Here is a 19,649-nt window from a genome sequence, read left to right as displayed (position 1 = left end):
TGTGATCTAATGAATATTAATGATGCAGTCTGATGAATGTCGTTAATATTCATGAGGTGTGTTCCCCCCACGCAGCACAGAGCCAGATCTCACTCTCTCCTTTAATTAACTCGATTAAAACCCGTGCCGACACCGGGGTGGGGGGCTCAGAGGGACGACGCCATGATGCTGGAGACACCTGGGGGGGCAGAACACGGGGGGGGGGTTATGGGGGGTCAGGCCCCCCCACGCCCCCCCAGCCCCGCACCCACTGTCGAAGTCGATTTTCTCCACGATGTTCTTGGGCTTGACGCTCTCCTCCTGGCTGCAGATCAGCACCCTGCCCGCCTCCGCCTCGCTCCACCCGTACTTGCTCATCCACACCTTCAGCTGCGCCTCTGGGGGGCGCGGGGGGGGGGGGTCAGCGCCCTGCGGGCCCCCCCCCCAAATCTCCCAACCCAGGGTGGGTGTGTGCGCCCCCGTCCTTACCCGAGAGGTCGCCCAGCATCTCGGCCAGCAGCCAGCGGTCGATGTGCTGGTAGGTGATGCCCACCACGTGGCAGATGACTGCGGGGGGGGGGGGGGGGGGGGGGGGGGCAGGCAAATCAGCAAAAAAAAACCCAAAAAATCCCCAAATCGCCCCCCCCGGGGCAGAAACACCCCCTGAAGTCCCCAAATCTCCCCCAAACCCCTCCCAAAAGCCCCACAGCCCCCCAAACCCCAGCCCCCAAAATCCCCAAAACCCCTCCCAAAATCCACAACCCCCCAAAAACCCTTCCCAAAAGCCCCAAAGCCCCCCAAAAACCCTCCAAAACCCCCCCAAACCCCTCCCAAAATCCACAACCCCCCCAAAAATCCCAAAAGCCCCCCAAGAACCTTCCCAAAAGCCCCAAAGCCCCCCAAAAACCCTCCAAAACCCCCCAAACCCCTCCCAAAATCCACAACCCCCCCAGAAGCCCCTCCCAAAATCCCACAAAGCCCCCCAAAACCCCTCCCAAAATCCCATAAAGCCCCCCAAAACCTCCAATCCCCCCCCCAAAAGCCCTCCAACCCCCCCAAACCCCAGCCCCCAAAAGCCCCAAAACCCCTCCCAAAATCCACAACCCCCCCAAAAGCCCCCCAAAAATCCCAAAAGCCCCCCAAACCCCTCCCAAAACCTCCAAACCTCCCCCAAAAGCCCCCAATCCCAAAAGCCCCCCCCGGCTCCACTGACACTTCCTCACGGAGTCCTCGAAGCCGGCGATCCCGTCCAGCAGCTCCATGTTCTCGTCCAGTGCTTGCTGCCGGGGGGGAATAAAATAAAACAAAAATAAATCACACAAACCCCAATAAATCCCCAAATTGTTTTATTTTGGGGGGGGGGCTCACCCAGAAGGCCTGGAAGTGGCAGGTCTCCAGCAGCTCCCCCAGGTACAGGATCTGCCGGATCGGCCTCTCCTCCTGCTGCAGCGGGGGGTCAAGGGGAACGGGCAGAGCGGTGCCCCCCCCCCCCCCGTGAAAAAAAAAAAAAAAAACACACACACCCTTTATTGCCCCCCCCCCCCCCAAAACATCCAATTTTGGGGTTTCACCCTCGAGAAAGAGGAGAAATGAGGCAGGGAAAAGCCCCCCGGTGCTGGGGGCTGGGCACAATGCCCCTGCTTCTTGTGCCCCCCGGCAGAAATAATTAAGATGTGCCCCCCCCCAAGTAATTACAGCGCCCCCGCGGGCAGGATACGTGGGCCTGGTCGATCATGCACTTGCAGAGCGTGAAGTCGGTGTGGGGCAGGTTGGTGAGCGCCTTGAGCAGGATCTGCGCCGTCACCGCCGTCTGGAAGAAGGCCGGGTTGAACTGGTACCTGCGGGGGGGGTTGTCAGCGGGGGGGGGTCTGGGGGGGTTGGGGAGTTTTGGGGGGGTTTCTGGGGGGTTTTGGGGCTCACAGTTTGAGCACGGCCAGGTTGGCCTCCAGGTCGTAGGCGTTCTCCTTGGCCTGCGTCTCCACGTAGCGCTCCAGCGTGGCCAGGTTCTCGGGATTGTACCTGGGGGGGAGAAACACTCCTGGGGGGGGCGCTCCAGGACCCCTGGGCTGCAGCCCGCCCCCCCCCCCCAAAAAAACCCAAACCCCTCCCCAAAGCCCTCACAACCCCCCACATTCCCCCAAAGCCCCTCTGAACACCCCCCACACCACCCCTCTGAACCCCCCCACACCACCTCAAACCCCCCAAATCCCCCCAAAATCCCCTCAACCCCCCCGGGCCCCCTCCCAAGCCCCACCCCCCATCCCCTTAATCCCCCTCAAAACCTCCCAGAACCCCCCCAGACCCCCAGAACCCCCCCAGGACCCCCCAAAACCTCTCCCACCCCCCAAACTCCTCCGAGACCTCCCCAGCCCCCTCAAATCCCCCAGCCCCCCCCCCAAATCCCCTTAATCCCCCTCAAAACCTCCCAGAACCCCCCCACCGGACCCCCACAACCCCCCAGGACCCCCCGAAACCTCTCCCACCCCCCCCCTCAAACCCCTCCGGGACCCCCCCCCAGCCCCCCTAAATCCCCTTAAAACCCCTCACCCCCCCCCCCAGGATCCCCCAGGGCCCCCCGAGCCCCCCAGGACCCCCCTCCGCCCCCCGACCTCTCCAGGCGCCCACTCCCCCCCTCAGAGCCCCCTCAGAGCCCCCCCGGTCCCCCCCTACATCCCAAACCCCCCAACCCCCTCCCAACACCCCCCCGAGACCCCCTCACGCCCCCCCGCCCGGTACCGGTCGATGCCCCGCAGCAGCTTCCCCACGTTGGCCCGCATCTGCTCGAACAGCGCCATAGCGGCCGGAAGTGCCGGATCCCAGCCCGCTTCCGCCGGCCGCGGCAGCTTCCGCTTCCGGCGAGGCCGCTCGCCGGGCATGGCGGGAAGGGGGAGGACTCGGCCGGAGGACCGCGGGGCGCCGCGCAGGCGCAGAAAGTGGCGGGATATACTCGGTGGCCACGCCCACCTCGCCTCTGGCCACGCCTACCCGGCGATGGCCACGCCCACTGGGCCAGGCCACGCCCACCAGCCGGGGCGCCCCCTCCCGGTCACGGCGCGGGGCTGAACTAGGGCAAACTGGGCCGAACTGGGTCAAACTGGGCCGAAATGATTCAAACTCGGTCAAACTGAGCCGAACTGGGTCAAACTGGGACGAAATGGTTCAAACTGGGCCAAAATGACTCAAACTGGGGCAAAATGGGGCGAACTGGGTCAAACTGGGCCGAAATGATTCAAACTCGGTCAAACTGGGCCAAACTGGAGGCAGAGAAAGGTCAAAGCGCACCCGCATGACAGGGAGGGGGCTCGTACTGGGAGGAACTGGGCCAAACTGGGCCCAGTACGCAGCAGGGGGCCACACTGGGTGCAGGATGGGTCATACTGGGATGAACTGGGATGAACTGGGGGTCACTGCGCCCTGCTGGGGGTCACTGAGGTCAAAGCGGGCCCTTACTGGTGCCAAAATGGGAGGGGGGGCCACAGCCAGGCCAAAATGGGAGGGGGGGCCAGGAGGCCACCGCTGGGCCCGTACTGGTGCCTTACTGGTCCGTACTGGTCCCGCCCTCGCTGTGGTTTGGCGGGGGGGGGGGCGCCCCCCGGATGCCGGGTCCCGGGGGGGCCGTGCCTCAGTTTCCCCTTCCGCCGCGCGGCGCCTTGTGGGGCCGGGGGGGCCGGGGGTCCCGCAGCTCCGCGCCGCCCGACCCCGAGACAGGGGGCGAGGAGGGGGGGGGCAATTTGGGGGGGGGGGCGGTTTTTTTTGGGGGGGGGCAGGGGGGCCCCGCCATGGACCCCCGGCTGCTGCGCATCGCCGCCCGCGACCCCCAGGAGGACTTCGAGGTCCTGCAGCGCCTCGGGGGGGCACCTACGGGGACGTCTACAAGGTGACGGGGGGGGACCCCAAAAAAACATCTTGGGAGGGGGACCCAAAAAAGTGCATTTTGGGGGGAAATCCCAGAAAAAGTCCATTTTGGGGGTGGAACCCAAAAAAGACCATTTTGGGGGGGGGGCAAAAAAAAATCCATTTGGGGGGACCCTAAAAAATCCATTTTGGGGAGGGAACCCCAAAAACGTCCGTTTTGGGGGAGGGAGGGGGACACACCACGGCGTCCCCACGTGGCCCCCCCCGCTATGGGATTCCCCCTTACTGGGGGTGGGGCGCCCCCACCCAGATCCCCTTATGGGGTGCCCCCCCTCCCAGTGCCTCCCAGTTGCTCCCAGTGCTCCCAGTTCCCCCCCCCCCGGCAGCATCCGCATCCCCGAGGAGCGCCCACCCCCCCCCCCGCCGTGAGGCCTGGTGCATCCGGCACTGGGGGGCACTGGGAGGGACTGGGAAGAACTGGGAGGAACTGGGGGGGGACTGGGAGGAACTGGGAGGCACTGGGAGGAACTGGGGGAGGTCCCCGCGGGCCCTGACCCCCCTCCCGGCCCCCCCAGGCCCGCAGCAAGGCCACGGGCGAGGCGGCCGCCATCAAGGTGGTCAAAATGGAAGCAGGTGAGTGGGGGGGCACCTGGGACCCCGGGACCCCCCGGGACCCCCCGATCCCCTCCACGCCCCCCAATGGCCCTAACCCCCTCCCGTGTTGCCCCCCCAGTGCTGCCCCGGAACCCCCGAATGCCCCCAGGACCCCCCAGCGTCCCCCCGGACCCCATAATGCCCCCCGGACCCCTCAATGCCCTCCCAGTACCTCTTAACCCCCCCAAATACCCCTTAACCCCCCCCCAAATACCCCTTAACCCCCCCCGACCCCATAATGCCCCCCCAGTACCTCTTAACCCCCCCAAATACCCCTTAACCCCCCCCAAATACCCCTTAACTCCCCCCTTACCCCTTAACCCCCCCGACCCCATAATGCCCCCCAATACCCCTTAACCGCCCCCAAATACCCCTTAACCCCCCCTTACCCCTTAACCCCCCCAAATACCCCTTAATGCCCCCCCCAACACCCCTTAGACCTCCCCAATAGCCCTGAATGCCCCCCAATACCCCCAGGACCCCTGAACACCCCCCAAAATCCCCTTAACACCCCCAAAAACCCCTTAACCCCCCCCCCCCCCCAAAAAACCTTAATCCCCCCAAACCCCATAACAACCCCCCCCCCAACCCCCCCCCCAGTACTCCCCCCCCTTCCTGGGGGCACCACCACGCCCCCGTGCCCCCCACCCCACAAAGCCTTTGGGGTCCCCTCACCCCCTCCCCACCCCCCGGCACCTCCTATTTTTTTTTGGGGGGGGGGGTCCCGGACCCCCAGCCCCCCCCCCCAACCTTTTGGGGTCCCCATTTTTCGGTGCCCCCCCCCCCCCCAGACGACGACTGCGCCACGATCCAGCAGGAGATCCTGATGATCCGCTCCTGCCAGCACCCCAACATCGTCGCCTACTTCGGCAGCTACAGCTGGTGACCCCCCCTCCAAAAATACCCCCCACCAACCCCCCCCCCCCAAAAAAACAGCCCCCCCCCCAAAAAAAACACCGACCCCGTTAACCCCTTCCTGGCCGCGCAGGTGCAACAAGCTGTGGATCTGCATGGAGCTGTGCGGGGGGGCTCGCTGCAGGACATTTACCACGGTATTTTTTGGGGGGGGGGGGACACAAATTTGGGGGGGGGCAACACCTTGGTAACCCCCCCTTGGTAATCCCCCCTCCCTGCAGTGACCGGGCCCCTGTCGGAGCAGCAGATCGCCTACGTGTGCAGGGAGACCCTAGAGGTGACCCCCCCCCCTTGTCCCCCCCCCCCACTTTGGGACCCTAAATGTGGGGCTGACCCCCCCCACAAAAAAAAAATCCTAAATGGGTGACCCCCCCCCAAAAAAAAATGCTCGTAGGGCGTCTCGTACCTGCACTCCCAGGGCAAGATCCACAGGGACATCAAGGTGAGGGGGGGCAAATGGGGGGGGGGGCAAGTGAGGGGGGGAAGTGGGGGGGGGTGAAATGGGGGGGTAAATTTAGGGGGGGGGCAAATTGGGGGGCGTTGACCCCGTCCCGTGGCTGCAGGGCGCCAACATCCTGATCAACGACAGCGGGGAGGTGAAGCTGGGTGAGTGCGGGGGGGGCGCGGGGGGGGCAAAAGGGGCTGGGGGGGGCAGAAAGGGGCTGGGGGGGCAGAAAGGGGCTGGGGGGGAAAAAGGGGCTGGGGGGCAGAAAGGGTCTGGGGGGGCAAAAAGGGGCTGGGGGGCAGAAAGGGTCTGGGGGGCAGAAAGGGGCTGGGGGGGCAGAAAGGGGCTGGGGGGGGGGGCAGAAAGGGGCTGGGGGGGGGGGCAGAGAGAGGGCTGGGGGGGGGGCAGAAAGGGGCGGGGGGGCAGAGAGGGGCTGGGGGGGGGGCAGAAAGGGGCTGGGGGGCAGAAAGGGGCTGGGGGGCAGAAAGGGGCTGGGGGCCAGAAAGGGGCTGGGGGGGGCAGAAAGGGTCTGGGGGGGCAGAAAGGGGCTGGGGGGAAAAAGGGGCTGGGGGGGCAGAAAGGGGCTGGGGGGGAAAAAGGGGCTGGGGGGCAGAAAGGGGCGGGGGGGCAGAAAGGGGCTGGGGGTAAATGGGGGAATTGGGGGACAAGGGGGGCTGGGGGGCAAGGGGGGGATTGGGGGCAATGGGGGGCTTGGGGGGTAAATGGGGAATTGGGGGGCAAAAGGGGCTGGGGGGCAAAAATGGGCTGGGGGTAAATGGGGGTTGGGGGGTAAATGGGGAATGGGGGGCCGGGGGGGTTGGGGGGTAAATGGGGGGCAAAAAGGGGCTGGGGGGCAGTGGGGGGTTAAGGGGTGAAAGGGGCTGGGGGGCAAATGGGGACCGGGGGGCAAAATGGACCTGGGGGGGACAAATGGGGACCTGGGGGGCAAAATGGACCTGGGGGGGGGGGGGGCGAATGGGGACCTGGGGGGCAGATGGAGAAGTGGGGGGGTCTGTGCGCGGGGGGGGCCGCAGGACCCCCTTGTCCCCCCCCCAGCCGACTTCGGGATCGCGGCGCAGATCAGCGCCACCTTCGCCCGCCGCATGTCCTTCATCGGCACGCCCTACTGGTACGGGGGGGGCGCTTATTTTGGGGTGGGGGGGATCATTTATTTTTTTTTGGAGGGGGGGGTCCACGGAGCTGTGCCCCCCCCCCCCCAGGATGGCCCCCGAGGTGGCGGCGGTGGAGCTGAAGGGGGGGTACAACGAGCTCTGCGACGTCTGGTCCGTGGGCATCACGGCCGTGGAGCTGGCCGAGCTGCAGCCCCCCATGTTCGACGTGCACCCGCTGCGGTCAGTGCCCCCCCCCCGCCCCGGGACCCCCCCCCCCCAAAAAAAAAAAAAAAATCACCCCCCCCCCTTTTTGCCCCCCCCCCCCAGGGTGCTGTTCCTGATGTCCAAGAGCGGCTACCAGCCCCCAAGCTGAAGGACAAAGCCAAATGGTGAGGGGGGCGATTTAAATTTTGGGGGGGGGGGGGCGTGCATCGGGCCCCCACAATCCGTGACCCCCCCCCAGGACCCCCGCCTTCCACAACTTCGTCAAGGTGACGCTGACCAAAAACCCCAAGAAGCGCCCCAGCGCCGCCAAGATGCTGGGGGTAAGGACGGCCCCCCCCCCCAAAAAAAAAGCCCCCCCCTCCCCAAAATCCAGGACCCCCCCCCCCCACCCCAAAGGCTGACGCCCCCCGCGCCCCCCCCCCAGCACCAGTTCGTGGCCCAGCCGGGGCTGAGCCGGGCGCTGACCCTGGAGCTGCTGGAGAAGGTTCGGGACCCCGAGAGGGTCCCGGGGGCTGCGAGCCCGACGAGGAGGAGCCCGAGGTGGGGGGGACTGGGGGACTGGGAGGGACTGGGGGGACTGGGGGGGACTGGGGGGACTGGGGGGACTGGGAGGGACTGGGAGGGACTGGGGGGGGACTGGGGGGGACTGGGAGCATGGGATAGATGGACTGGGGGGAACTGGGGATAATGGGATGGGGGGACTGGGAGGGACTGGGAGGGATTGGAAGGGACTGGGAGAGACTGGGATGGACTGGGAGGGACTGGGAGAGACTGGGAGAGACTGGGGGGACTGGGGGGACTAGAGGTAATGGGATGGGGGCACTGGGGGGAACTGGGAGGGTCTGGGGGCATGGGATGGGGGGACTGGGAGGGACTGGGAGGGACTGGAAGGGACTGGGAGAGACTGGGAGAGACTGGGGGGACTGGAAGGGACTGGAGGTAATGGGATGGGGGCACTGGGGGTGGACTGGGAAGGACTGGGGGCAACTGGGAGGGACTGGGGGCATGGGATAGATGGACTGGGGGGAACTGGGGATAATGGGATGGGGGGACTGGGAGGGACTGGAAGGGACTGGGAGAGACTGGGGGGACTGGGGGGGACTGGGAGGGACTGGAAGGGACTGGGGGGGACTGGGGGGACTAGAGGTAATGGGATGGGGGCACTGGGGGGAACTGGGAGGGTCTGGGGGCATGGGATGGGGGGACTGGGAGGGACTGGGAGGGACTGGAAGGGACTGGGAGAGACTGGGAGAGACTGGGGGGGACTGGGAGGGACTGGAGGTAATGGGATGGGGGCACTGGGGGGAACTGGGAGGGACTGGGGGCAACTGGGAGGGACTGGGGGCATGGGATGGGGGGACTGGGAGGGACTGGGAGGGACCGGGGGCATGGGTTGGGGGGACTGGGGGGAAACTGGGGGGCAATGGGAGGGACTGGGGGTGACTGGGGGGCACTGGGAGGGACTGGGGGCTCTGGCGCTGCCCCCCTCACCCCGCTCCCTTCAGCTGCCCCCCCGTGCCCCGCCGGATCCACTCCACCCACCGGCCCCCGGCCGGGCGCTGCGGCCCCGACCGTGAGTGGGACCCCCGGGACCCCCGGACCCCCAAACGGCTCCTGCCCCCCATCCCCTGTGCCCCCCATACCCCATTACCCCGCAAATACCCCCCAAATCCCCCATATACCCCCCAAATCCCCGTTACCCCCCGAAATACCCCGTAACCCCCCAAATGCCCCATCACCCCCCCAAATACCCCCCAAATTCCCCAAATACCCCCAAATACCCCAGTCCCCCCCAAATACCCCCAAATCCCCCATTACCCCCCAAATACCCCAGCCCCCCCCATACCCCCCAAAAACCCTATTACCCCCCAAATACCACAGTCCCCCCCAAATACCCCCCCCCAAATACCCTATTACCCCCCCAAATACCCTATTACCCCCCAAATCCCCCAGCCCCCCCATGCCCCCCAAAAACCCCATTACCCCCCAAATACCCCATTACCCCCCCCCCCGCAGTGCACCCCCTCGGCGGGGCCCGGTGCTGGCAGAAGGAGGGCGACCCCCTGGCACATGCGGTACGTGCTCCCCCCCCCCCAAAAAAAAATTGGGGGGGTCCTTGGGGGGAGACTTGGGAGGGGCTGGAGGTCTCCTGGGGGGGGGGGGAGACTCCTGGGGGGTCTTGGTCCCCCTGGGGGGTTCTTGGGGTGGTTTTTTTTTGGGGGGGGTGTCTCTGGTTGTAGCCCCCCCCCTTTTAACGCCCCCCCCCCCTTGCGCCCCCCCCCAGGTGCGTCTGGCAAAGCCCGGCTGCGGCAGGCGAGGAGGGGGCTCCGAGAGCAGCGCCCGGTGAGACGGGGGGGGGGATAAAATATTGGGGGGGGGGGGGGGCAAAACGTGGGGAGGGGGCACAATGGGGGGGGGGGCACTATTTTGAGGGGGGCCCATGCTGACGCCCGCTGCTCGCAGGGACGACACGTCGGACGACGACGACGACTACGACGACGTGGACATGTGGGTGACCCCCCCCAAAAAAAAATCCCCCCCCTCCGCTTTTGCCCCCCAATTTGTCCCCCCTTTTGCCCCCCCCCCCCCATCTCACCTCTCTCCTCCCTCCCGCAGCCCCACCCGCTGCGACCCCAACAGGTAAGGCTTCGGGGGGGGGGGGGACACACTCTGTTCCCCCCCCCCCATGACGCCCCCCCCCCAAAAAAAAACCAGGCCTCCCTCTTTTATCCCCCCCTCGGTGCCCCCCCCCACTGACACCCTCCCTCTCCCCCCAGCGCCACGCTGCCCGCCGACGATGCCCCCCCGCTGCCCCCCAAGGTGAGTTATTGGGGGGGGGGACACACGCACCGGGGCCCCCCCCCCCTTTTTTTATGTCCCCCCCCCAGCTGCTGACCCCTTATTTCCCCCCCCATCCCAATATCAGCCTAAATTCCGCTCGGGCTCTGCCGAGGCCCCCCCCGAAGACCCCCGCCCGCGGCCGCGGGGGCCCCTCCTGGAGCAGCCCCCCCGGCCCTGGTGCGCTGCGCCAGCGGCCCCGCGGGGGGCTCGGACCCCGGCCCCCCCCGCGGGGTGCCCCTGGCCGCCAGCTCAGGTGGGACGGGGGAAACGCTTTTGGGGGGGGGGGGGCAAAGGGGGGATATTGGGGTGTACGGGGGGTGGGGGGGCGGGGGTATATTGGGGTGTACCGGGGGTGGGGGGCGCAGGGAGATGCCCCCCCCCAACCATTGTCCCCCCCCACCCCAAGACCCCACGCTCTGGGCGGGCGACGAGCGGCCCCTGCTGCCCCCAAGGCCGAGAAAACCCGGAGAGCGGTGAGACCCCCCCAGCGACCCCCCCTTTAACCCCCTCCCCATTTATCACCTCCCATATTTACCCCCCAATTTACCCCCCATTTATCCCCCCCATATTTACCCCGCCATTTACCCCCCCACTTACCCCCTCCCCATTTACCCCCCATTTACCCCCCTCCCATTTACTCCTCCCATTTACCCCCCCATTTACCCCCCGTTTATCCCCCACCCCATTTACCCCCCAATTTACCCCCCCCCAATTTACCCCCCCATTTACCCCCCATATTTACCCCCCCATATTTACCCCGCCATTTACCCCCCCCACTTACCCCCTCCCCATTTACCCCCCATTTACCCCCATTTACCCCCCATTTACCCCCCCCCATTTACCCCCCTCCCCATTTACTCCTCCCATTTACCCCCCATTTACCCCCCCGTTTATCCCCCACCCCATTTACCCCCCAATTTACCCCCCCATTTACCCCCCCCCATATTTACCCCGCCATTTACCCCCCCCCACTTACCCCCTCCCCATTTACCCCCACCCCATTTACCCCCCAATTTACCCCCAATTTACCCCCATTTACCCCCCATTTACCCCCCATTCATCCCCCCATATTTACCCCGCCATTTACCCTCCCCACTTACCCCCTCCCCATTTACCCCCCATTTACCCCCCTCCCCATTTACCCCCCCATTTACCCCCCGTTTATCCCCCACCCTATTTACCCCCCATTTACCCCCCAATTTACCCCCCCATTTTTACCCCCCCCCCCACTTACCCCCCCATATTTGCCCCCCCCAGGTCCCCGCGGACAACGGGGGGCCGCCCTGAAGCCCCAGGTGAGTGCTGGGGGGATCCTTTGTTGGGGGGGGGGGCGCACGGGCACGGCCCCCCCGTCACCGCTGTCCCCCCCCCAGGACGGGGCCCTGTTCCGGAAGGTGTTTGAGGGGTGCCCCCTGCGCCTGACGGCCACCGCCACCTGGACGCACCCCGGCACCCAGGGTGGGGCTGGGGGGGTTGGGGACATCGGGGGCACGGGGGGGGGACAACGGGGTGGGGGCACGGGGACATTCTGGGGACAGCGGGGTGGGGGCTTTGGGGACAGGTTGGGGACATGGGGGGCTCTGGGGACACCGGGGACATTGGGGGCACGGGGGGGCTTTGGGGACACTGGGGAAGTGGGGTGGGGGCTTTGGGGACATTGGGGACAGGTTGGGGACATGGGGGGGCTTTGGGGACGCCGGGGACATTGGGGGCACGGGGGGGCTTTGGGGACATTGGGGACAGGTTGGGGACACTGGGGACGTGTTGGGGACACGGGGGGGCATGGGGACATCGGGGACATTGGGGGCACGGGGGGCTTTGGGGACACTGGGGACAGGTTGGGGACACTGGGGACGTGTTGGGGACACGGGGGGGCATGGGGACATCGGGGACATTGGGGGCACGGGGGGGCTTTGGGGACACTGGGGAAATGGGGTGGGGGCAGCGGGGACACTGGGGACAGGTTGGGGACACTGGGGGCGCACTGGGGGCACTGGGGAGCCCTGGGGGACACTGGGAGACACTGGGGGCACTGGGGTGATGGGGGGACACTGGGGACAACGGGGGCACACTGGGGACTTTGGGGGACACTGGGGGGACGCTGGGGGGCACTGGGAGGGCACCGCCGCTGACCCCCCCGCCCCCCCCCCCAGACCCCCACCTGATCCTGGGGGCCGAGGAGGGGATCTTCACCCTGAACCAGAGCGAGCGCGAGGCCACGCTGGAGCTGGTGGGTCTGGGGGGGGCGGGGGTCCCAAAATATGGGGGGTCCCAAAATATGGGGGGGGTCCCAAAATATGGGGGTCCCAAAATATGGGGGGGGTCCCAGCCCCCTGCGCTGACCCCCCCCCCAGCTCTACCACAGCCGCACCTCCTGGCTCTACACCATCGGCAACGTCCTCATGTCGGTGTCGGGTGAGTGGGGGGCACGGGGGGGCTGGGGATTGGGGGGGGGGCAGCCTCTCGCTGACCCCCCCCCCCAAAATTTGGGACCCCCCCCCCAGGGAAGACCCCGCAGCTGTACTCCCACAGCCTGCTGGGGCTCTACGAGCAGAGCAAGAGGGAGCAGCGCCCGGGGGGCACCTCTCCCCCCACCGCCTGCTGCCCAGGTACGGGACGGGGGGGCACCCCGAGACCCCCCGCACCCCCAAATCCCCCCCATCCCCCCCCCAAAATCCCACTGTGCCCCCCCAAATCCCACTGCCCCCCCCCCCCAGTTCCACTGCACACACACCGGGGGGGGGACCCCAAACCACCTTGGGGCACACGGGGGGGGGGGGTGATGGTGACTGTGGGGGGGGGATTAATCCGTGCCCCCCCCCCAAAAAAATTTCTCCCCCCCCCCCAGGAAAAACGCCACCTCCACCAAAATCCCCGACACCAAGGGCTGCCGGACGTGCTGCGTGGGTGAGCGCGGGGATTTTATTTTTTTTGGGGGGGGGGGCACAAAAGGGGGGGCGGGGGGGGGGCTGACGGGGTGTGTCCCCCCCCACGTCCCCAGGCAGGAACGCGCAGACGGGCTGCCACTACCTGTGCGGGGCGCTGGACGCCGGCGTGGTGCTGCTGCAGTGGTACGAGCCCATGCAGAAGTTCCTCCTGGTCAAGGTACCGCTGCCCCCCCCGGGTCGTTGTCACCCCCCCGTGTCATTGTCACCCCCCTCGTGTCGTTGTCACCCCCCTGTGCCGTTGTCACCCCCCCCCCATGGCAGGCTGCCATGGCCCCGTGGGGGGGGCTGGTGGCATCATGCCCCGTTAGCCCCACGTCCCCGTGTCCCCGTGTCCCCATGTCCCCATGTCATGTCCCCGTACCCCAATGTCCCCATAAGATGTCCCCATGCCCCCCAGTCCCCGTAACACACGTCCGTGCCCCCCATCCCCATGTCCCCGTCCCCATGTCCCCACGTCCCCAAGCCACACCCCTGTACCCCAATGTCCCCATAACACACCCCCATGTCCCCAGTGCCCCCATAACACACCCCCGCACCCCAGTGTCCCCATGCACCCACGTCCCCATGTCACATCCCCGTGCCCCAATGCCCCCATAACATGTCCCTGTGCCCCATTGTCCCCATGTCCCTATAACATGTCCCCATGTCCCCACGTCCCCAACGCCCCCATAACACGTCCCCATACCCCAATGTCCCCATGTCTCCAATGTCCCCATGTCCCCACACCCCCATAACATGTCCCCATACCCCGATGTCCCCAACGTCCCCATGTCCCCGTGCCCCCCGTCACATCCCCATACCCCAATGTCCCCAACGCCCCCATAACACGTCCCCGCACCCCAACGTCCCCACGTCCCCAACGCCCCCATAACATGTCCCTGCACCCCAATGTCCCCATGTCCCCACGTCCCCAATGCCCCCATAACACGTCCCCATACCCCAATGTCCCCATGTCCCCGTGCTCCCCGTCACATCCCCATACCCCGATGTCCCCAACGCCCCCATAACACGTCCCCGCACCCCAATGTCCCCATGTCCCCACGTCCCCAATGCCCCCATAACACGTCCCCATACCCCAATGTCCCCATGTCCCCGTGCTCCCCGTCACATCCCCATACCCCGATGTCCCCAACGCCCCCATAACACGTCCCCGCACCCCAATGTCCCCATGTCCCCACGTCCCCAATGCCCCCATAACACGTCCCCATACCCCAATGTCCCCATGTCCCCGTGCTCCCCGTCACATCCCCATACCCCGATGTCCCCAACGCCCCCATAACACGTCCCCGCACCCCAATGTCCCCATGTCTCCAATGTCCCCATGTTCCCACACCCCCATAACATGTCCCCATACCCCGATGTCCCCATGTCCCCGTGCCCCCCGTCACATCCCCATACCCTGATGTCCCCAACGCCCCCATAACACGTCCCCACACCCCAATGTCCCCATGCCCCCATGCCCCCATAACATGTCCCTGTGCCCCAATGTCCCCATGTCCCCACATCCCCAACGCCCCCATAACACGTCCCCGCGCCCCAACGTCCCCATGTCCCCAATGCCCCATAACACGTCCCCATACCCCAATGTCCCCATGTCCCCGTGCCCCCCGTCACATCCCCATACCCCGATGTCCCCAACGCCCCCACAACACGTCCCTGCGCCCCAATGTCCCCATGTCCCCAACGCCCCCATAACACATCCCCATACCCCAATGTCCCCATGTCCCCACATCCCCAACGCCCCCATAACACGTCCCCATACCCCAATGTCCCCATGTCCCCATGCTCCCCGTCACATCCCCATACCCCGATGTCCCCAACGCCCCCATAACACGTCCCCACACCCCAATGTCCCCATGTCTCCAATGTCCCCATGTCCCCACACCCCCATAACATGTCCCCATACCCCAATGTCCCCATGTCCCCGTGCCCCTCGTCACATCCCCATACCCCGATGTCCCCAACGCCCCCATAACACGTCTCCGTGCCCCAATGTCCCCATGTCCCAACGCCCCCATAACATCCCCATACCCCAATGTCCCCATGTCCCCGTGCCCCCCGTCACATCCCCATACCCCGATGTCCCCCACGCCCCCATAACACGTCCCCGCACCCCACGCCCCCCCCAGCACTTCGACTTCCCGCTGCCGTCCCCGCTGCGGGTGTTCGAGCTGCTGGTGCCCCCCGGGGCCGCGTACCCCAGCGTCTGCATCGGGGTCAGCCCCGGCCCCTCGCCCGCGCGCCCCGTGCTGCTGCACACCATCAACCTCAACTCCCTCACCTCCTGGTTCACCCCCGCCGGCAGCGGTGAGCGGGGGGGCCCCGGGGTGGGGGGGGCCCGAGGATACGGGGGGGTACCGGGGGTTTGGGGGATCCTAGGGATTTAGGGGAATTTGGGGGAATTTAGGGGAATTTGGGGGATTTGGGGGAATTTGGGGGATTTGGGGGGATTTGGGGGAATTTGGGGGGATTTGGGGGAATTTAGGGGGATTTGGGGAATTTGGGGATTTAGGGGAATTTGGGGGATTTGGGGGAATTTGGGGGATTTGGGGGAATTTGGGGGGATTTGGGGGAATTTGGGGGATTTGGGGGAATTTGGGGGATTTGGGGAATTTGCAACCTGAGCTCCCTCGCCTCCTGGTTCACCCCCGCCAGCGCCGGTGGGGGTGGGGGGGGGGCGGGGGGTCCCCAGTGTGGGGGTCCTGAGGATTTGGGGGGATACCGGGGTTTGGGGGATCCTAGGGATTTAGGGGAATTTGGGGGGATTTGGGGGGATTTGGGGGGATTTGGGGGAATTTACAAGCTCAGCTCCCTCGCCTCCTGGTTCACCCCCGCCAGTGCCAGTGGGGGCCGGGGGGTCCCCAGTGTGGGGGTCCTGAGGATACGGGGGGATACCGGGGGTTTGGGGGATCCTAGGGATTTAGGGGAATTCGGGGGAATTTAGGGGATCCTGGGAATTTCGGGGTCCTGATGACTTGGTGGGGGTCCTGAGGATTTTGGGGGGTCCTGAGGTCTTAGGGGATTCTGAGGGTTTGGGGGGTCCCTGAGGATTTGGGGGGTCCCTGAGGATTTGGGGTACCCTGAGGATTTTGGGGGGGTCCTGAGGTCTTAGGGGATTCTGAGGGTTTTGGGGGGGGGGTCCCTGAGGATTTAGGGGGGTCCCTGAGGATTTGGGGTACCCTGACGATTTGGGGGGGTCCCGAGGACTCGGGCTTCCCCCCTCAGCGTGTGGTTCCGGGGTTTTGGGGTCTCTGCCGGTGTTGGGGGGGCGGGGGGTCCCTGCCACCCACCAGGGATTTATTTTGGGGTGTCCCCCCCCCGCCCCCCCCCCCCCCAGAGCCCTCGTGCCCCGGCGCCGTGCAGGTGACGCAGCTGGACAGCGAGACGGCGCTGGTGCTGCTGGACCGTGAGTCCGTCCGTCCGTCCCTGCCCCCCCCCCCGTCCGTCTGTCCCACCCCCCCCGGGTCCCTCTGACCCCCCCGACCCCCCCCCCCCAAATTTTCTGCCGCCCCCCCCCAGGCAGCGTCAAGATCGTCACCCTGCAGGGAGCCCCCGCCGCCCCCGACACCGCCTTCGACGTGGCCGTGGAGGCCGTGGGTGGGTGCCGGGGGGTCCTAAAGTGGGGGGGGGATTTGGGGAGGGGGGGGGCTCTGACCTGTGCCCCCCCCCCCCCAAAAAAAATGCCCTCCCCCAGCCCTGGTCCGCGGCTGCGTCCAGGCCTTCTGGCGGCACGGGGTGCAGGTGCGGCAGGTGGGCTCGGCCCAGGTGAGGACCCCCCCGGCACCCCCTTTGTATTTTTTTTTTGGGGGGGGGGGCACCCCCTGACCCCCCCCCTTTCCCCCGCCCCCAAATCTCCCCCCCAGCTGATCGAGGAGCTCCGGGACCAGCGCTGGACTTTCCGCCTGCTCAGTTCCCACAGGTTTGGCCCGGGGGGGGTCCTGGTTTTTTTTTGGGGGGGGGGCAGCAGGCTGTGCCCCCCCCTCACCTGCCCCCCCCCTTGTTTCCCCCCCCCCAGCACCCTGGTCCTGGAGACGCGCCCCACGGACGAGGCCGGCGCTTACAGCAACCTCTACGTCCAGGCGTGACCCCCCCCCCAGAAAAATCCCCCCCCCTTTTGCTGACGGTTTTTAATTATTTGCACCCTGAAAAAAAAAAAAATGAAGGAGCCCCCCCCAAAAAATTGCTGTGTCTGTGCTGGGGGGGTGGGGGGGGCACGAAAAGGAGGGGGGGCACAAAAAGAGGGGGTCTGCAGGGTTTTATTGACGAGCGGAGGCCCCCCCCCGGCCAGGAGAAGAGGCGCTGGGGGGGGCAGGAGCTGGGGGGGTCTTTGGGGGGGACTTTGTGGGGGGGGGGTCTCTCGGGGGGGGGTCACCCCAGCTGGTCCTCGTACTGCTTGCGGAAGCAGTCGCCGGCGGGGAAGAAGTCCCAGCAGCGCTCCTGGTACATCTTCCACACGTAGGACTCCTGGGGGGGGGGCACGTTGAACCCCCCCAAAGCCCCCCCCCAATTGGGTGCCCCCCCCCCCAAAAAAAAAATAACAGCCCCCGCATCCCCCACCCTTTTACCCCCCACCCCATTGCAGGACACAGGAGCCCCCCAACCCCCGTGCCCCCCCCCAAATCCCACAGGACCCCCCCACACCCCGTGTGCCCCCCCCCGACCCCCCCCTTTTTATTTTCGGGGGGTCTTACCTGCCCCGTGTGCTCCGTCTCGTCCTTGTTGATCAGATACATCAGGAAGAACCTTGGTTTTTTTTTTTGGGGGGGGACAGCGGTCAGTGGGGGGGGGAGGTCAGAGGGGGGGTCAGTCCCCCCGTGCCCCCCCCCGTGCCCCCGGCCCCTCTCACATGTAGTTGGCCAGGTTGTGCTCCTCCAGCGTGTGGGTCTCGAAGCCGTGCGGCGTCGTGTCGAAGTAGTCGCTGCCGATGCCGCAGATGAAGCATTTCGTCTGGGGGGGGGGGGGGCAAATAAATCGGGGGGGGGTCCCCAGCTTCCTGCCCCCCCCCAACCCCAAATATCCCCCCCGCCCCCACCACGCACCTCCATGTCCTCCTTCACCTGCTCCTGCTGGTCCCGCAGCTCCCCGAAGGCGTCGATGATCAGACCTGGGGGGGGGGGTCGGGGGGTGTCGGCAGGGTGCGGACCCCCCCCCCCCCCAAAAAAAAGCGCCCCCCCCGTACCCTGGATGATGGCGAGGAGGATGACGATGACGAAGAAGAAGAAGGTGATGTCGAAGACGACGCGGTACAGCTCGTAGTCGTCCCCCGCCGGGTCCTCGATCTCGTCCCCGATGCCCCCCCGGCCCGGACCCCCACGTACATGTGGAACAGGTAGCACTGGGGGGGGCAGCGGGGGGGCGTCACCGGAGAGCCCCCCCCCCAAACCATCCCAGAGACCCCCCAGGACCCCCCCACACCCCCAGGGCCCCCAGGATACCCCCATGTACCTCCAGACCCCCACAAACCCAGAGACCCCCCCCCCCCGACCCCCCCCCCAGACCCATCCCAGAGACCCCAGAGACCTCCAGGACTCCCCCAAACCCCCAGAGACCCCCCCCCAATTACCCCCAGACCCCCCACAACCCCAGAGACCCCCAGAGACCCCCAAAACCATCCCAGAGACCCCCAGGGACCCTCAGGACCCCCCCCGACCCCCATGTCCCTCTCAGCCCCCCCGTGTCCCCCAGGATGCCCCCAGGACCCCCTCCGACCCCCCCATGTCCCCCCAGGCCCCCCGAGCCCCCCAAGACCCCTTAACCTCCCCCAGCCCCCCAGGACCCCCCCCAGACCCCCCTAGGACCACCCATGTCCCCCTCAGAAGCCCCCCAGGACCCCCAACCCACCCCAAACCCCCAGAGACCCCCCCCAATTACCCCCAGACCCCCACAACCCCAGAGACCCCCCTAGACCCCCCAAAACCATCCCAGAGACCCCCAGAGACCCTCAGGACCCCCCCCAACCCCCCCCAAGACCCCTCAACCTCCCCCAGCCCCCCAGGACCCCCCCCAGACCCCCTAGGACCACCCATGTCCCCCCTCAGAAGCCCCCGGGACCCCCCAACCCACCCCAATCCCCCCCAGCCCCCGCACAGGTCCTCCCCAGGCCCCCCAGCCCCCTTCAGCCCCCCTAGAACCACCCAGGTCCCCTCCCGGCACCGCCGCAGCCCCCCCGGCCCCACCCAGCCCCCCCGGCCCCCCCCGCCCCCCCCCCACCCCCCGGCCCCCGTGCCCCCCCCCGTACCGTCATCATGTCGTCGCACTTCATGTCGGGCTCGTCCTCGTCCTCGCTCTTGTTGTAGAACTTGCGGAAGAAGTTGAAGGCCACCACGGTGTAGAGGTACACCACCACGGCCAGCAGCCCCACCGTCATCGCCAGCTGGAGGGGGGGGGCGACACGACGTCAGCAACCCCCCCGAGATAAAATCCCCCCCCCGGTCCCCCCGACCCACCTGCTTGCCGTTGTGGGTGACGGAGGAGAGGATGGTGCGCAGCGTCTTCACCCCCATGGCGATGTCCAGCAGGTGCGAGGCGAAGAAGAAGTTGTTGTAGTGGCCCAGCAGGGACATGGCCATGTACCACGTCAGGTACAGGAAGGACTGAGGGGGGGGCACAAAATACGGCGTCACACCCCCCCCAAATAAAAAAAATCCCGCCCCGTTGTGTCCGTCCCCCCCCCAA

General features: G+C 66.7%; 3 protein-coding genes across 3 annotated transcripts in view; 1 reads left to right on the top strand and 2 right to left on the bottom strand.

Annotated features, from left to right (window-relative positions):
• Positions 1-87: 87 nt before the first annotated feature.
• Positions 88-2,872, bottom strand: EIF3K (eukaryotic translation initiation factor 3 subunit K). Its single transcript, XM_066984626.1, has 8 exons — positions 2,716-2,872; positions 1,900-1,998; positions 1,697-1,817; positions 1,348-1,422; positions 1,193-1,259; positions 469-546; positions 252-377; positions 88-178 (listed from the first exon to the last, which is right to left on the bottom strand). Exons 1-8 carry the CDS (start codon positions 2,853-2,855, stop codon positions 147-149), a joined length of 738 nt encoding a protein of 245 aa, XP_066840727.1. The 5' UTR covers positions 2,856-2,872; the 3' UTR covers positions 88-146.
• An 858-nt stretch (positions 2,873-3,730) lies between these two features.
• On the top strand, positions 3,731-17,143 carry MAP4K1 (mitogen-activated protein kinase kinase kinase kinase 1). The gene is given in 37 exon segments (XM_066984610.1): positions 3,731-3,825; positions 3,828-3,856; positions 4,410-4,467; positions 5,280-5,370; positions 5,477-5,511; positions 5,514-5,540; positions 5,625-5,680; positions 5,798-5,845; positions 5,967-6,009; positions 6,905-6,977; positions 7,069-7,200; positions 7,288-7,325; positions 7,328-7,349; positions 7,424-7,505; positions 7,610-7,752; positions 8,646-8,758; positions 9,202-9,260; positions 9,470-9,528; positions 9,649-9,693; positions 9,802-9,825; positions 9,963-10,005; positions 10,112-10,279; positions 10,433-10,499; positions 11,284-11,321; positions 11,400-11,484; positions 12,180-12,256; positions 12,381-12,441; positions 12,531-12,580; positions 12,583-12,635; positions 12,875-12,933; positions 13,028-13,131; positions 15,104-15,281; positions 16,312-16,380; positions 16,494-16,571; positions 16,669-16,739; positions 16,838-16,893; positions 16,990-17,143. Coding segments are annotated over 37 exon segments (2,571 nt in total). The 5' UTR covers positions 3,731-3,758; the 3' UTR covers positions 17,060-17,143.
• Positions 17,144-17,213: 70 nt separating this feature from the next.
• RYR1 (ryanodine receptor 1) overlaps positions 17,214-19,649 on the bottom strand; it is a 60,847-nt gene continuing 58,411 nt past the window's right edge. Inside the window, 8 exon segments of the mRNA XM_066984625.1 lie at positions 17,214-17,438; positions 17,666-17,717; positions 17,821-17,921; positions 18,014-18,078; positions 18,154-18,273; positions 18,276-18,309; positions 19,213-19,347; positions 19,421-19,567. Coding sequence (XP_066840726.1) covers positions 17,343-17,438; positions 17,666-17,717; positions 17,821-17,921; positions 18,014-18,078; positions 18,154-18,273; positions 18,276-18,309; positions 19,213-19,347; positions 19,421-19,567 — 750 coding nt within the window. The 3' untranslated portion in view covers positions 17,214-17,342.

Source organism: Anser cygnoides, chromosome 29 (genome assembly GCF_040182565.1).
Source record: "Anser cygnoides isolate HZ-2024a breed goose chromosome 29, Taihu_goose_T2T_genome, whole genome shotgun sequence".
Taxonomy (NCBI): Eukaryota; Metazoa; Chordata; class Aves; order Anseriformes; family Anatidae; genus Anser; species Anser cygnoides.
This window is presented reverse-complemented; position numbering and strand designations above follow the sequence as displayed.

What these genes read in the sequence shown, in the direction of transcription:
- EIF3K (XM_066984626.1), bottom strand. Translation starts at nt 2,855, where the DNA reads ATGCCCGGCGAGCGGCCTCGCCGGAAGCGGAAGCTGCCGCGGCCGGCG. An exon ending in GCATGATCGACCAGGCCCAC is followed by an intron (nt 1,423 to 1,696) that starts GTATCCTGCCCG and finishes CCCCCGCTGCAG; the next exon opens with CAGGAGGAGAGGCCGATCCG. An exon ending in GGAGAAAATCGACTTCGACA is followed by an intron (nt 179 to 251) that starts GTGGGTGCGGGG and finishes CTGCCCCCCCAG; the next exon opens with GTGTCTCCAGCATCATGGCG.